Below are 16,261 nucleotides of genomic sequence, written 5' to 3'. Positions count from 1 at the left end.
CAGCCTCAAAGTTGCCCTGACAAGTCTGACTTTCTTCGTATCCACTCATTTGAGTTGAATTCACATCACTCTCACCATCTCTGTCAGAAGCGTTGGCTGAGGGAATACTGTCATCGAGGTCAGGGATGTTCAGCAGGGTCGCTCTCTCATCCCTCTGAACCACCATTTTTAGCTTGCCCTTTGACCTTTCTATCAGCTTCTTGGCATCAATCAAAGAGAGGTTCTCTGTCACGGTGCCATTAATCTGAAAGAATCAGCAAAACAAGCCATCAGAAATGACATGAAGTAAACATTCGTACACAGCCACAGAACTTGAATGAAAAGAGAAACATTACAAAAGGTGACATGTCTGGGGTTATTATCTTAATGGTATGAGACCACATTAATGTTCCTCCCCATAACCAGTCTATGCATTAAAGGAAAGGATCAAGATGTGCATGTTGCTAAATGTGACGGTGTCCTTCTACACAGCATGTTCCCAAAACATTAATACAATGAGACAAAGTAGTACATACTGCACATCCTTCTATCTGAATCAGGTTAGATTATATAAAGAACATGATCAAACATTTTCAGTTTATCTTCTATGTTTCCAGTGATTCTCTGCCTTTCCCCTCTCACCTTCAGTACAACATCCCCCTCCTGGATGTTGCCATCCCTGGCTGCCAGGCTCTCAGGGGAAATGTCCTTGACAAAGATGTGGCTGGCCAGGCGCAGGCCATATTCTGCTTACAAAGTGAACGACAGCAACAAAGACAACGTTAGCACAGAGTTCACGTGACAACACCACGCTGACTGCGATTCTGCTGACATCTGCTTCTCCCACTGGGATTAACAGTACTGATTAAAGAAGATTAATTGCTCTTTTACTTAGATTTACTTGAGTTTACTTGGATTTTGCTGTGGCTGGCAAGTTTTGTTTGCTCTGGCAGTTAACCAATGCTGATTTGGAGGCTTTATTCTCTTCTAAAAGAGAATATGGTTGTCTGTTAATAGTCATGTAAAGCAAATGGCAGGAGATTCCCTGCTTCACTATCCACTGTTCTGACTCCCTTTTTATCCCCGACTTTGTGAGCCTCACCTTCATTTTTGCGGGATTTCACGAGAGTGACCTTGGCGGGCCGTGGGGGCAGGTTGTGCGAGCGGCGGTCTGAGCGTGGGGAGAGACTTCTTTCCCGTGAGCCGCTGCGTTCACGTTCCCTGTCCCTGCGACCGCCGCTCCGCCCACTGCGCCTGCCCATAGTGCCGCCCACACCGCTGTACACGCCACTGCGTCCACTTCTCGTTTCATATATCTCTTCGTCGTAGCTATCCTCCTCCTCGTCATGCTCTGACATAGTCTCCCTCTCTCCCAGGCGGCCCATGGGGACGTGCACCTTCCTCTTGCGCCTGATTGTCTAAACAAAGGGAACAAGACATGAAATGAGCTTGACAACCAACATGAGCCAGGCACTCCCCTTATCATGCACATTTCTTCTGCTAGTGAACTACGAAAACATATGAGAGAGCCCAAATAACATTATTAGCAATATGCATATCTCTGCTACAAACACTTTTTAAGTCTGACTACAAAATGAGCTTTCCAAGAAGACTTCATAATGGGATGTGACACTCACAATTTTGGCGAGCTTCCCACTTTTACGAAGCTGCTGAACAGCATACGCGTGCTCCACATTATCCATGGAGACAGCGTTGACCATAACGACTCTGTCATTTTCCCTAAAGAAATGAGATACCAAGAACAGACAGACAGTGGAGTCTTTATGGAGCAGGCAGTGTAATTTAATACTAAAAAATGAGCTGCATGACTGGGTTCCCGATAATACAACTAAATCTTACTGCAGTAGGCCTTCTGCGGGGCCTCCTTTCAGCACATCTGAGATGACAATGGAGGTCTCACCACTCTGAAAATGAGGGTTATCCCGTCCACCTGAAATGGCTATCCCAAAGCCAAACCCTGGTGCCTGCACACAGAAATAAAAACAAAACACAAAAAAGATAAGGATGTGTGGATGGACCAAGACACTAACTGATGAGTAGAGACAGATGTATTTAAATGACCACCTCCTGGTACGAATCCAACAAAATAATTGTTTGTTAAACCACCTCTACAGAATACAGCAGTCGAACACTTTGAAGCGATGCAGTTTGCGTGCAAACAATGTGCACAAAGATGCCAGATCAGCATTTGTGCAATTTATGCTCCACAGCCAAAAACATGGAATCGTGTAGAAGAAAAGCTTTTTGTCTGTTCCACGTGCAATTAATTACACAGTGAGCTAACTCCCTACATGCTGTGATCCTGAAAATAGCAGGGAAGAAAAATGCTGAGATGGGAGATAGAGGGAAAATAACGTAAACCAGGTAGGGCAGAGAGCGTTTAGGATAGGGCATAATTTCAACATAGACAATTATAGAGAGTAAAGGAAGGATAACAGATACCCACCCTGTGTAGTGTTACTGTGTGCTGTTCCCAAATGACTGTCTCCTCCATTGCTGCACTCTGAAAGGCAAAGAAATTGCGCAGTGCTTAACACATAAGCTCCAGAGTTCAGACAAGAAGAGTTAAAATAATTCATTATTCCAACTGATAAAAAGGTGGAAGAGTGGCTCCCAAAATACATCTGACAGTGTCTCCTTCAGTGTTTAACCTTTAACAAAGTCTGCATAAAAGGTCCAATGTGCTGTTTTTTAATGAACAGAGTAGGCGTTATCTGTCCAAGCTAAATGTCTGCATAATGTGTAGAGTAGCATTTACCACTTTTGCAGCAAAAGCTACTTATACTGAGATACTGAAAAAAATAGAGGGTAAGGGTTTGGACTACTGCTGCTTTATGAACATCAGCCACTTGGGCAATCTAGGCTACATTTCATTATTCATATTGTATTATTCATACTGCAAATAAAGGATGTAAAGATTATAAACAGCAAATCGACTGTGAAAGCACACTGAGAGACTTTAGTAAAAAAAATTAAAAAGATAAACAGAATATTTGAATACACAATAATAGCACTGATTATTTTTGTCCTCTACCAAGGTTCCTAGTGGAAGGGGAAGTGTTTCACCACTAAAAATTAAGACAGGGTACACATCAGGACGCTTGTTTGTTTCACACTGTTGCTGATTCACAGTGATACAGATGACACAACAGAGCACAGCAAATAGCCCAGGCACACACCATAAACATGTTGGTTTTTAGACTAGACAGTCTTCTTTGTAGTGGGTCCACAGTATGAGGTCCCAAGTTTACAGTGAACTGAGTACAATAGCACAACAGACAAAGATCCTCCTTCATTAAATAGGGCCACACTGGCAGTAAGTCTCTAAAATTGAAGGACAACCTCAGCCCCATTAACAACCACAGAGGATAAGATTAAGGTCACCTCAGTCAGCTGCTGGGTTAACGCCATCCTCTGCGACCTACAGCCCGCTTCTTATCTCTGGCTCTGTATCATTTTACCTCCACTGCAATCTCACAACACATTAGACATTCAAGGACTGCATATAAAATACTACGAGGTCATTCCCATTGGGGCAAATTACAACCACCATCACAGCACTTAATGCAATAACCCCCATCTGTCATGCAAAATGATCCTAGCCTTGTGATCTTAATAGGTGAGACTGCCACACATATCCCCTTCTGCTTTGCTGGTTATTTCTTTGACACCTCGAACGCTTACAGTATTAACCACCTATGCAGAAATCTCATGTTGCGGTACATTAAAATGTGATGAAAAATGAGCAAAGGGAGATTACTCTTCACGCTGAAAAGGAGCATCGGTTCCAGTGCTTAGACCTGCCACTGAGACTGCTGTCGACGGGTTGGCAGCTTCAAACGCAAAACATCTAGCAAGAGTCAGTCCAGTTTCACACTGAAAACCATTTTGCAGCACATCAGTATGACAACTTGATAATGGAAGTGCTATTAAGCCACAAAGAGCGATAAACAGCTAAAAACCTTCGATGGTCTGCAGGCCAAATACTGAACTACAGACCACTATGAAATCTCATATAGGGAATAGGGATATTCAGTTAATCATTTTTAATCAGTAAAGCTACCTGTCCTTAATGGCATCCATCAATTATGAAAACAAGATAACCCATCCCATTACTTTTACCCCCAAATTCATCCCCCGTCAGAGTGTGGCAACAAAAATATAAGGTACTAAGGGATTGTGAGCCCAAGGACGCACAATTTAATCAACCTTACACAGTAGTTAAGATTCAGGGACACCCTTTTTTAAACTATCAAAATGTATTTTGCAATATTGCACAGTTTTAAGTCATCACCAAAATGTGTGTGATGAGAAACACTAAAAACACACCCAGAGATTCTGAAGTTGAAAATAACAACAGCCATGCTGCTGCAGAAGCAAATGTCTGAACAAAAAAAGTAACTCAGATGTGAAGAAAACAATGTCCAACTTTTTTTTGTACAGCAGAAATCATATTCAGAGGCAGCAGCTTAGCTGACCAACTGCTGCTGTGCCGTTTATTGTTTTAGCACCCTGGCCTCCTTCAACACATCATCCTTATGTCTGCTGCGACCTGTCGGCCAAATGCCAAAGATTAGCTGGCGTCTGGGAATACAGGCAGCTAAATAAAATGCCACAAGTGGCCCCAGACGTGCTCAGCTTGGCAGCAACAGTCACAAACTCCTCAAGCAGCTTATAGTGGGGCTCACACAAGGAGGGTGAACCAAAGTTTGAACAGGGGAACTCCCCCTGGCCTTTCACACTGAATTATCTGCTCTTGAGAAAGGGTGGGGTGGGGGGCATCTGAATATAAACAAGTCTGGTGAAAGCAGAGGAATGATCTCCCGCTAGAAAGTTTGCTCTTTCAGGGAGGAGGATTTATGCCCCAGTCTTCTTGATCAGCACTGTGCAAATGCTGACGCCAAGAGCTTAAACATTTTGCCTAAATTTATAGAGACTTGCTTCTAACTGATAAATTGGGGGGGGGTTCCAGTTGATAGTCAGACTTTCAAAACTTCTTTATAAGCATTTGTGCAGCATAACACAAACATGTACGCCCACAAACGTATAATGTTTTAGAGTGGGTAGCAAGAGATGTCAATTTAGTTGTCTGGAAAACATGTTTAGAGGATGCTTCTAAAGCTCCACTGAATACAAATAAATCACTGAAAAATTGCAATGGGGCAAAACAAAAGGACCGAATACCAAGGGAAAAAGACGAAAAACAATCTCTCTCTCTCTCTCTATCACATGCACACACCTTTCACTGTGAAGGGATATAATTTTGCTACCTCCTGCTCCTGCAGAGCTTGTTGCTCTGGTAACAGAGGGGGGACTGTGTGGCTTTCTAGTGGCCTTTCAGGACAGGTCTGAAGGTTCCTCTAAACTGTAGGAGGTAAATTAAAAAAAAAAAGGAAATAAAGACAGGGCCAAATCAATTCATAAAGTTTTGTGGCTCAAATGAGCACTACTATTTTTTGCCATAAGATCTAAACAGTGAACTAGTGACTTTATATTTGTCAAAAACAAATATGTTCATTTCCTGTTCCAAAAATGTCCAAAACATTTCTTTTAAGTAAACACAAAGTAAGGTATGTTGTTTTCAGTGAAATGAGCATAGGTTGCTGTAAAGTTGCACCAACATCCCGTGACTGATGACTTTCAGTGCCATAATGTGTACACCCTTTACAGCCACAATTTGGTGCCAAGAGAGGCTTCATGCCTCAAGCTAAAGCCAGGCCTGGCAGCCGCTCCACAGTGAGACACACCATGTTGGTTGGGTCATGCTTGGGGGATTACAACTAGGCAACATGGGAGCCAGCACTACAACACAGATGGACTTTAATGCAGATGGAGAACGGAGAGGAAAGCTCTGCTCAAAGAGGACTGTGTCAAATCAATGCACAAATGGTAAAACAACGCAATCATCAATGAGCCCACTGGGCTTTTTATTCCTCTGCAGAACAAACTATTATAGCATGTCCATAAAATACTGCTCTGCCAGCAGTCTTTCAAGCTTTTAATTTCCACTTGTAAATCAATTACAGAATGCTACTAACAATTATTGTCATTACTGATCATAGCTCATCTTCCTGATTACTCCTTCAGCTGCTCTATAAACCAAAAACCGTGACCAACCTAGTTTCCAAACAAACAGATGACGTTCAGATTTAAGAAGCTAAATCTAGCTTTCTTGCTCAAAAGATATTTTTAAAAAGGCACATGTGTATTTTGCAAGTTGAGGGGCAAATGGCTTCTTGTTACAGGTACTATCTGTATGCCAGTGGCAATAAAACTGAGCAATAACAAACTTAAATATACTTGTGTGCCCCGGAGGTCCTCTCTGAAGTCAGCGAAACAGTAAATTTTGTCTACTTGGCAAATACTAGCAGACAGTTTGGCAGGGAGCTGTGACAATTCTTGTCACTTTCAAATAAAGGGCCTGCAACTAATCAAATGTGCAGCTACAAACCTGACTTGCAATGATTATGAAAACAATATAATTAACATAAAAATAGTGCTCTAGTTTTGTTTTGCGTCACTGAATCGAGCAGACCCCTCTCCTTTTACAGCGGTGACCTTCAACCCTCCCCTAAAAGCAAAAACCTCCCTCCCTGCCAGGCTGTAGCAGGTTTGGTTAAGCTTGAGCCAAGATAACAAAGAGAGAGCCTGAAGGAAAACTAAAGAGGTAAACCAAATGGATACACTTTTTGTTTTAAAGAGTTTAGCAAAACACACGATAAGCCTAACTATGTTCTCTAAATTGTTTCAAACAATCAGGATGATAATATTTATTTTACCATAATCAAACAGCCCTGCTTAAAAAAACGCAACTCTCTGCGTAAAAAAAGCAAATGATATTTTGTTATAACTGAGGCAACATTGTGCGATTTTGTGCTGAAGTATGGTTTAGGGGTGAGGCAGAGACTTATTCAATTCTGACCGCTCTGGGACCAGAGTAGCTAAAAATAGCTCTCATTAATTCTACTGTTGTGGTGCTGCAACAGAGTGATTTAGGGGGGGAACCTTGCAGCATGAACACTGAGGAACATTTAATAGGTTCTTGTTGTAGTAAATGCCACAAATCGACCAAAACAAATGATAAAATACTGCAAAGAAAATACATCCACTCTCTCTTTGTACTGCCTATTTATTGTATTTCTTTGTAAGGTCTGAGGGAAAAAAAGAGACTTTGATCGTTCTCACAAATCTGTTTCAGTGCCAGTGTGATGAAAATGTGACTATTCATATTTCAAGAGTAGTAATGAGTCGAAACAAATAAAATATGATAATTAAAGGTTTACAGGTGGCTGAAAGCAATAATTCACAATTATTTTTGTTCACATGCATCAGCACATGATTAGCAGCAATAAAGCCAAATGAAGCCAAGTCTGCTGCAAGCTTAAATATTCAATCCTAGCAATAAACATACTGCTGAGTTAAAACAATTCTTTCCCTTTTGCTTCTCTCCAAGACAGTTTTCAAATTACACTGCAGCCAAAGACAAGAAAACAACAACATGAATACACAACACTGTGGCTGCTGGCAATGAATCAACAAAGTAGAATAAGATGATTGATCACTTCAGCAATTGAAATCGATGTACTGGGGAGTGCTGACAACTGCTAAAACTCTCCTGCCGGGGAGAGCATAGCCCAATGCTAATGAGAGCCCATGCCTTAGTGCCAGTCAAGGGTTCCCCTGAGAGACAAGTGACACTCTACACATACAACATGGAAAGACACCGTACTGCGGATCTCTACCTGAGGGAACACAGTGGCAGAGATGCAGGAGAGCGATACGAAGGTCAAGAGAAGAAACCCAGAAGACTGATAGAAAAGTTAATCCGCAGCCATGAAGCACATGTATTATCTAAAGGAAACTGTGAAACTCCCTTTCCTTCAATTTTACTCCTTTCATCTATTTGCTGCATAAGTATTCAGATAACACTGATGCATAGAAGATTAGAGGTACTTACATGAATTCATCCTGCTCACTACAGAGGACACAGAGAAAAGCGTCTCCAACTCCAACTACTCCCCAGTAAATCCAGCAGGAGATTCCTGCAGACGCACATCAGCAGCCTCAGTGCATGACTGCACCAATCAGTGCTACGAGGAACACTGCCCCCACCTTCCTCTTTCCTTCTGTTAGATTTGAAACCACAGAAATTACGACCACAGGTGAGGGGTTATAAAACACACTCCGCAGCTACACCCTAACGTTTCCTCTGGCCCGTGAGGGTCTGTGTCCTCTACCAACATCTTCCTTCTGAATGTATCCTTCCCTCTAACTCTATCCTTACACACTCAGGGGATCGAAACAAATCCCCTCCAGCTTGGCAGCGATCTGTGTGGGATCTGCAGTTCCGCTACAGCATGGGACTCCTCTGTACTAGTGAACATCCATCCGCAGTGTAAACTGCTGTATCGGACTTAACCCTTGAGCTGCCGTTAAATCGGAGCAGAATCCACCAATTCGCTCAGCATGTGGGATATTACAAACCACCTCCTGCTTTTCTCAGGTGTGCTGCATTACATGCATAAATTATGCTAAACGTGTTAATGAAATCCCACAGAAGATTGGCTGTTCTGTTAGCTTCATGGTCAGTATTCACAGATTCCATGATTACAGCAAAAACACAACCACCTTTAAATCTGACATTCATATAATCTTTGGGTAAAATTAACAGATTGATGACACTGCACATGAAATGAAAAGACCCACACAGGGAACTACAAGAGGCAGGCAAAGCAACAAAAACCTAACATGTTAAGTAAAATGTTCAATCAGGAACATCTAACAGCTAAAATATCATTGTGTTTTGTTTGTTGTCACTTTTGTAGCACTGGTTCAGACTACTCTAACTGCAACTGTAGCTTCAGTCAGGGACATTATATAACCAACCATATTGCGCTTTAGCTATAATTTCAAACATGAAAACATACTCCCCATGCTTATCATAAAAACATCACCAGTTAGTCTGTTTAGGCAAGGGAGCATGTGCTGTGCATGGTCACAGCTACTCCCTAGCGATATGACTGGGAAATGAATATCAACGAGCGTGCTGAAACTGAACTTCCAAGAATGCAACCTCTGCAGTGCAGGTATCTCCACTGTTGGCATTTAACTTGCATATGAGCGCATTTCAGATGAGTGCAAATGTGAACAATATTAAATGACTGACATTTTAATGTCTAACAGTAACAATGTACAAAATCAGTGCATTCAATCAGCTACCAGCTGCTTTCAGTCAGCCGTATACTATAGGGCATTTTTTACTAAGCCCAAGCATCTTTAAGATTAAAAATAAGACATCTGGGAATAAGAAACACAAACTAATGTGTTTGTTTCTTTTTTTTGTTTGGTTTCACATACCTATTATTGTTATTATTAACTGAACTATTATCTTACCCATGACATCTAACTATGTACAAATCTGTGAAGGTACTTCGTGCTCTTTGCTGTAGAGACAGTAAAAAAAATCTATTAAAGAGAAAAAGGGAATTATGTGGAGCTGCAGTTTGCGTTTTCACCATCCAACCACTGGATCGCCCCCTGTGGAGACATTTATGTGCCTCTTTGAAGCACAATCCAGTGTTTGTGGTCCACATATAATCAAGCAGCCTTTAGAGGACACTGTAAGACACCATAAGGGTGCTTGCGTTTATTTCAGTAGTCAAGTCATTTTACACTGTTTTGATTTGAATGCTTCCTGTCGCAAGGACAATCTGCATGGTTGCACAAACATATGAATTCATCCCAAGGCAACTTCAGTCATCTGCACTATATGCCAACCACCCAGCCACCTACACACACACCAAGTCTGTGGAGAGCTGCTGTCTCCTTCGCCACCAATAAGAAAAGAGCGGTCATCAAGGAATGGAATGGCGTTACCCTTCACTTTACAGCAGCATCAAAAACTACTGTACTTCTACTGTATTACAGGCTGAAGTAGCAGCATTTTATTCTGCACTTCATCCTTCACAACGACATCAGCTACCCACATAAAGCTCTGGGTACCTTTTTGGACATTAAACTATAAACCATCCACTCAACCTCATGCACTTAAACCTCCTTTACTGCCTGTCACAGAGTGCTCATTACTTCTAAAATTTCTGACATTTATTGAGACAGTCACTACAGACTGCTATAAGGGCATCATTTGCATACCCAATCTTTACACTGGCCCCTTTGAGCATGTTCGGCAGCAGTGACCACTGACACAGATGCACTGTGCATCCAGACAAAGTAAATGGATGACTCATCTGAGAATGGCTTACCATTGTGTTTTTACACATTTGGTAGAGGAAGTGGAGCATAATATGCACCACAATAAAAAAAAATATATGAACAAACACACCAACTATTACAACAAGAGTTTTTCAGCCTCTCATATTGTAAAACAGCATTGACCAAGCATTCAAATTTAAATTTGAAATTCAAATTTAAATAGACTAATAAACAAAAAAAGCAGCAGATTTTCACAAGTATGCAAGGACATGAGCTCACAGCTTACTAAGGCCATGTGGGACATGAAATCCCACTCATCAGTCAGGATAATGATAAAGCTGGACAAGCCTGACAGACACCCAGTCACCGGCGGGGAAGGGGGGAAGAGTTAAATTTACATCCCTCTCAGCTGAACCTGAGAGTGGTGACAGATTCCACACATAGTTTGCTCTCTCCACTAGCTCCTGCCTCCCGGCCTCCAAATTAATTATTTCCACATCAAACTAAAAAGGAATGTAAAGAACCTGAGCAGCAATCATCTTCTTTAAACAATGTGTAGCTACATACAGCAAAACACACATCTACAAGGTCAAAAAAATGGGGTCCAGAAATGCTTTAAATGTCACTCTGTGTGCATATTTATCATGTAAAGATTTTAAAAAATTTCTTTTAAAATGTTTAAATATTTGGCATAACCTGAGTGAGATACTGAGCTACAGAACCGCCAGTTCCCTTATTTAAATGAACTACAGCTCTATTTCCAGTAACTTGAACTCATATTTACAGCATATTAACTTCTGCAGCAGTTTCTGTTTGAACGTTAGAAACTTGAGCTGTACGTTCACAGTTCACATTAAATACCACAGTTATTGCTTTTACTAAAACTGGTGCTGGAAAACATTGCAAACCATAAAAGAATACAGATCATTTAATTGCTTTTAGTCTGTGCTTGGATTTCTATTAAAGTGCATCCTGGCCTCAGATTACAACTATATCTTTAGCTTTCTACTCTTTAGGTTCCCTTAGTAACAACACATTTCAAATTCAAAATAGTACACGATCCTACCTTGAAGAGGTGATATTTGGGCATAAAGACTGAATGTGAAACTACACGAAAGGCCAAAGTTCTTTTGGGTTTCTCAGCCTGAAATGAATGCAGTCTGCAGGCAAATCTTATTTAATGTGCTAAGCGTCAAGACTAGCAGTCAACACTGCAATTAACATGTTTTCAGATTAGTGTTTAGACAGTATGATAATTAGCTGTTATTAGAGCCTTGGCTGCCACATTGCTGCTGTCATAAGTGCCCAACACTCCTCTTCTTGTACACATTCATCAGATGAGACAAGACATGTGTTGCTTCTTCACTTTATCTGTTTTCTGCACCCTCTCGCACAACACATGGCAAAAACCCAGCACATGTGGTGTAGTAAATAATGGACAACAGAGTGAGTTGACTGGATGACTTGCCTCAGTATATGTAATAATCGTTTTGTAAGTTAAATGCCAATCTGCATTAAGTGATGTCTAACCCTAACCTTTCCAAAATATTTTCCTTTATAAATTACTGATATGTCCATCACTTTTTAAATTAAGATAGCAAACATTTAATTGAAAGTCATGCAGTTATGGGAGACATTAGCATTTACTGGGATGACTCCAAGATCTAATGTTTAATCAGTTTTCTTTTTTCCCCCAAGTTTTCCCATGAACCCCTGGGCAAATATTTACCTCTTTAGAGTTAGTACCATGGATGCTATTGCCATAGATGCTGATCAGGTGCGTTTTTAGACGATTTCTGCTAAAATCAGATATAGCCGTTTTTAGTAAAAATAACAATTTTTTTTTTTCTGAAGAAAGAATTTGAATACGTATATTCCTATTGGCTATGTCCCATTAACTATAACAACATAATTTAAAAGTTTTGATACTCACTCACGTGGATGGAGGCTTAATGTGAGCTAAGACCATTTGCAGGCCCCACAGCACCAGTTAGTGATGCTAACCAGAGCCCGAGAGTGTCCTGAGCACATAAGAGCAGGAAATCTGGTCCTGAACTCAATCATCCCAGTGGAAGTTATCAGTGCCCCACACAGAGCACACAAGAAGGCAGGAATGTGCTGATAAGCTGAGCCACTGACCTGCCCCCACCTCCTCTTCATCACAGTGATTGAAATGAGGACAGCAGAGCCAAAGAGAAACAGCAATGATAAGGGAGGTTTCTACAGTATAAGAAAAAGGAGGTTCACGCCAAAATGAAACTGATGAAAGAGTTTCCAAGCCTATTCGTCCTGATAATTCCACATCCCCTTCACACCGGGATTTATGACAGCCTTGATTTACACAAGCTAGCCTCTGTGTAACTGAAACTACAACCACAACGTAAACATGCCATATGACCAGACAGAGGGCAAATGTATTATGAGAACATAGATTTCAATGACATATTGTTAAAACATGTTTGCTAGGAAGTCTAAATTTGGCCACAGATCAAAGCAATGACCTTTTCATGTCCAACACACCCATTGATCTACTAACACTGTCTCCAAAATGTAGTCCAAGGGTGAGGTAGTACATAAGAAACAAAATACCATCATTTATAGCTTGATCTACAGAATGCTAACTCAAAAGCCTTAAACACATGCAATATTAGATACTTCCAAACTATGCTTTGTTGTGAAAACAGTCGTTCAAATAAATAATGATTTTTTTTTTTTTAAAAAATGGACAAAAACCACGAGTGAATTATAGTAAATTAGCAAAAACCTGCCCCGTGGCAAGTTCCTGCCAGGCCTGTGGTGCTTGTTCAGTTTGTTCATGTATTAAGGCACAAACACGTATGTTAAGTCAACATGTTACTCTTTTTGTCTTCATTATATCACTCTACACAGTCAAATAGTAAATGCCAAACAAATGCATGATAAATATATTAATTTATTTTTGTTCTTTGCAAGCAACATTTTCATTGTGTAAGAATTACAGTAACTATTGGTGTCACTGTTTGATGTACACTTACGGTATTTACAGATATGCATGACGACACAGTTAAATGATCCAAAAGTGCCATTGCATTAAAAATTGTTTATCATCATGTATTTGCAAACAACAACTTACGAACAGTTAATGCAGCTGTTCGTTCTGAAATAAGCTACCGCAAATAGTATTTATAATATGTATAGACTTAATTGTTATAAAATAATTCCCAAAAGCTATATAGATGTTGATAATCCTAGATAGAAAGTTTCATCCACATTGCTTAACGTGTCTAGGAGTTAGGAAACAGACACGTACATACACTGTAATCCTTATAGTACGATACACTAACATGTTGGGACAGATGTAAGCACAGATGTTACAGTAGAGCAGGGCGATATGGCCAAAAATATTTATCACGATATATATTTGAAAATTTGCGATAACGATATAACTGACGATATAATTGATGCGAGACAAAATACAACTCCACAACATTACTAGCGCAAAAAGACAACCTTCCATTTATTTTCACTTAAACAAGAAGCTGGTTTTTATGTACATTAAAGCTTTATAAAAATGTAACAGTGCAAATGCAAATTCCTTGCTGAAAGTTTAACCAAAAGGCATTTACAGTAGAAATGGGCTGACATATCCTGAGCATAACCATGTATAATATCCACTGAAGTTAAAAAGAGGTGCTTTGCAACATTAAACTGCAGTGTGCAGTACGCATTTTTCGGACCATAAGGTGCACGGGATTATAAGGCACATTAAGCGAAACAAAGCAGTCAGATAAATCAAACTTTATTAAACTCATTCTTCTTGCTTCCTCCACTTCTGTACCATTGATTCATTAATGTTGAATTCTCTGGCAGCTGCTCTATTCCCATGTTGCTGCAGTATATTGATGACTAACCTCGTATTGTGGATGGATTATCTCAGTTGTTCTCCTGACTGAAGTTTGGTCCGTTTACAGCATCCTGCCATGCGATTGCATTTGTCTCTAACCATGAAGAACCTTCACGTTAACTTTTATAAGTGGAAAAGTGTTAGTGTTCGTCCTCCAGCTTCACTGTTTATGTTATGCTAATATAGCTGTGTCGCTAGCGATCACGTAGCACATCATTATATACCAGCTAGCCCAACTTCAGTAACCCTACAAACGTCACTGCTGTTTAGTTTCCTGTCTTCATTTATGTTGGAAGTGATAGCAGAGCTGTACGTTTGATTTTTTTTCAGAAATCTCTCAGTCAGAACATGCAATATCATGCTTAGGTAACTAGCGAAACTAGCGAGCTAACTTCCGCTAGCTTTCTGCTAACTTCTAACTCCGTTAAATGTAATAACTTTTGTTTTCATGGATGCCTGGAAGTTAAACTTTATAGTTACACCTGGTAAAGCAGCAATGCTGATCGTTTTATTAAAGATGAAAGAATTTAGACAGTTTTTAACGCTCAGTGATGCTGCAGTGTTCGTTTGACCTGAAGATTACGGAGTTTAGGACCCAGATTACTCCCAGATTTAAGAGCATCTTAGTCCGACAAATATGACAATAACAACGGCCGCTTGCATGTTCTGCAAAAAAATGTGCTTTGTTGTGTATCTGACGGACAAACACCAAACCAGTTCCACATCATGGAAGTTGCACCATTTTTACAAACCAATTCTGGTTCATCTGTTTCACTCAACAATCGGCCATGTGCGTATGAAAACAAAGGCACTGCGCATGCGCGTTTTACTCCCATTCTATTGCGATATTTCATTTTCCTATCGTTGCCTAACATTATACCGGTATTACCGTGAACGGTATAATATGGCCCAGCCCTATGTTACAGTTCTTCAAAATAGCACAGGCTAACTCATTAATTCCCCTCTTTGTTATTCTAGTGGCCCCTGAGGCTATCACTAGCACTGAAATGCAAACTATTTACAGTGTAACACATTGGGTAAATCAGCGGGAACACTTCTCACGCACTTGCACTTACACAGAACGTATATCGAGATATGAAACTCATTGTTTGCAATGCCTTATTAGCACAGTCAGCATCACAGCTTATGAGACTATGGTGCATATTTATGTATCATCTTTGCAGTAACTTGATAATTACTAGGGACCTTCCCAGTGATTCATTTCCTGGCTGACTAAAAATGTGGTGGGAAAAAATACCCTTGACTCATCTAAAGTTGGCAAAACAGTCAAAGCTGAGGTGATTTTAAGCTAGGCATAGTCCAAAAATACTGCATTTTTATTGAAGAACCATTTATGAGTATCAATCACATTTGGAGCTGCAACGAGTATTTCGAATAATTCGATTATAAAAAAATTATATATAAAAAAAAAAGTTCTCGATGCTTTGTCTCTGAAGCGCCATGTCACCATGGAAACGCGAAAGCGAGCATCTCTCCCATGTTTGCGACTGAAAACAGACCAGCAATACAAACGTATTTAGGATTAGCGTGTGAATAAAAAGTCTGACCACATTAAGTCCACACAGCTTCCAGCTTTAAACAGAAACACTGACAACAGCAGCAGTGATGATGACTTTAACATGGAAACAGAGTCTGTTTACACACCGCGAAGAGCAAAGAGGCGGAGCCGTTACTGAGACGTGAAAGAAAGCGGCGTGTTTCTAGCGTCCAAACAGCAGCGCTGTTCCCGTAATCATTATTAAAACCTTTACTGGGATAAACGAGCGGGAGTCCTTCATCAAAGCACGTGATCAACAAACTCAGACGTGAAGAAAAACAGACTTTGTAGCTGCTCCATCCACCGCAGTTTGTTTTACACAGCGAAAAGTCTGCAGTAAGCCTCCAGAAGTTATTAAAATCTGCAGATTAACTGTTAACTTAGTCTGATGGCACCTTTAAATTATACAGCTTACTGAAGGCTGACGGCAGCCATCCTATTGTACATGGAAACGAAAATGGGCGAGTCGAAAACGGGCATGGCAATACTAGACCATATTTATTTCAAGATTTTTTCAGAAACATTTTTCGGATTCAAAGTGAAATAATATAAAATACTGTCTCAATTAAATTGCATTGATATATTCAAAAATGAAAACTTTTTTTTTC

The 16,261-nt window shown here is 40.3% G+C and overlaps 1 protein-coding gene across 11 annotated transcripts in view; it reads right to left on the bottom strand.

Annotated features, from left to right (window-relative positions):
* tjp1b (tight junction protein 1b) overlaps nucleotides 1-16,261 on the bottom strand; it is a 70,303-nt gene that overhangs the window by 18,854 nt on the left and 35,188 nt on the right. For 7 of the 11 annotated variants that reach the window (XM_026175558.1, XM_026175560.1, XM_026175561.1 and 4 more), the window contains 6 exons: nucleotides 2,447-2,503; nucleotides 1,840-1,964; nucleotides 1,617-1,719; nucleotides 1,082-1,397; nucleotides 622-728; nucleotides 76-244 (listed from right to left, as the gene is read on the bottom strand). In XM_026175558.1, coding sequence (XP_026031343.1) covers nucleotides 76-244; nucleotides 622-728; nucleotides 1,082-1,397; nucleotides 1,617-1,719; nucleotides 1,840-1,964; nucleotides 2,447-2,503 — 877 coding nt within the window. Of the gene's footprint in view, nucleotides 1-75; nucleotides 245-621; nucleotides 729-1,081; nucleotides 1,398-1,616; nucleotides 1,720-1,839; nucleotides 1,965-2,446; nucleotides 2,504-7,957; nucleotides 8,568-16,261 lie in introns of those variants that run through there. The other 4 variants (XM_026175559.1, XM_026175568.1, XM_026175569.1 and 1 more) reach the window with 2 other exon arrangements.

This window comes from Astatotilapia calliptera, chromosome 7 (genome assembly GCF_900246225.1).
Source record: "Astatotilapia calliptera chromosome 7, fAstCal1.2, whole genome shotgun sequence".
NCBI classification, from domain to species: Eukaryota; Metazoa; Chordata; class Actinopteri; order Cichliformes; family Cichlidae; genus Astatotilapia; species Astatotilapia calliptera.
This window is presented reverse-complemented; position numbering and strand designations above follow the sequence as displayed.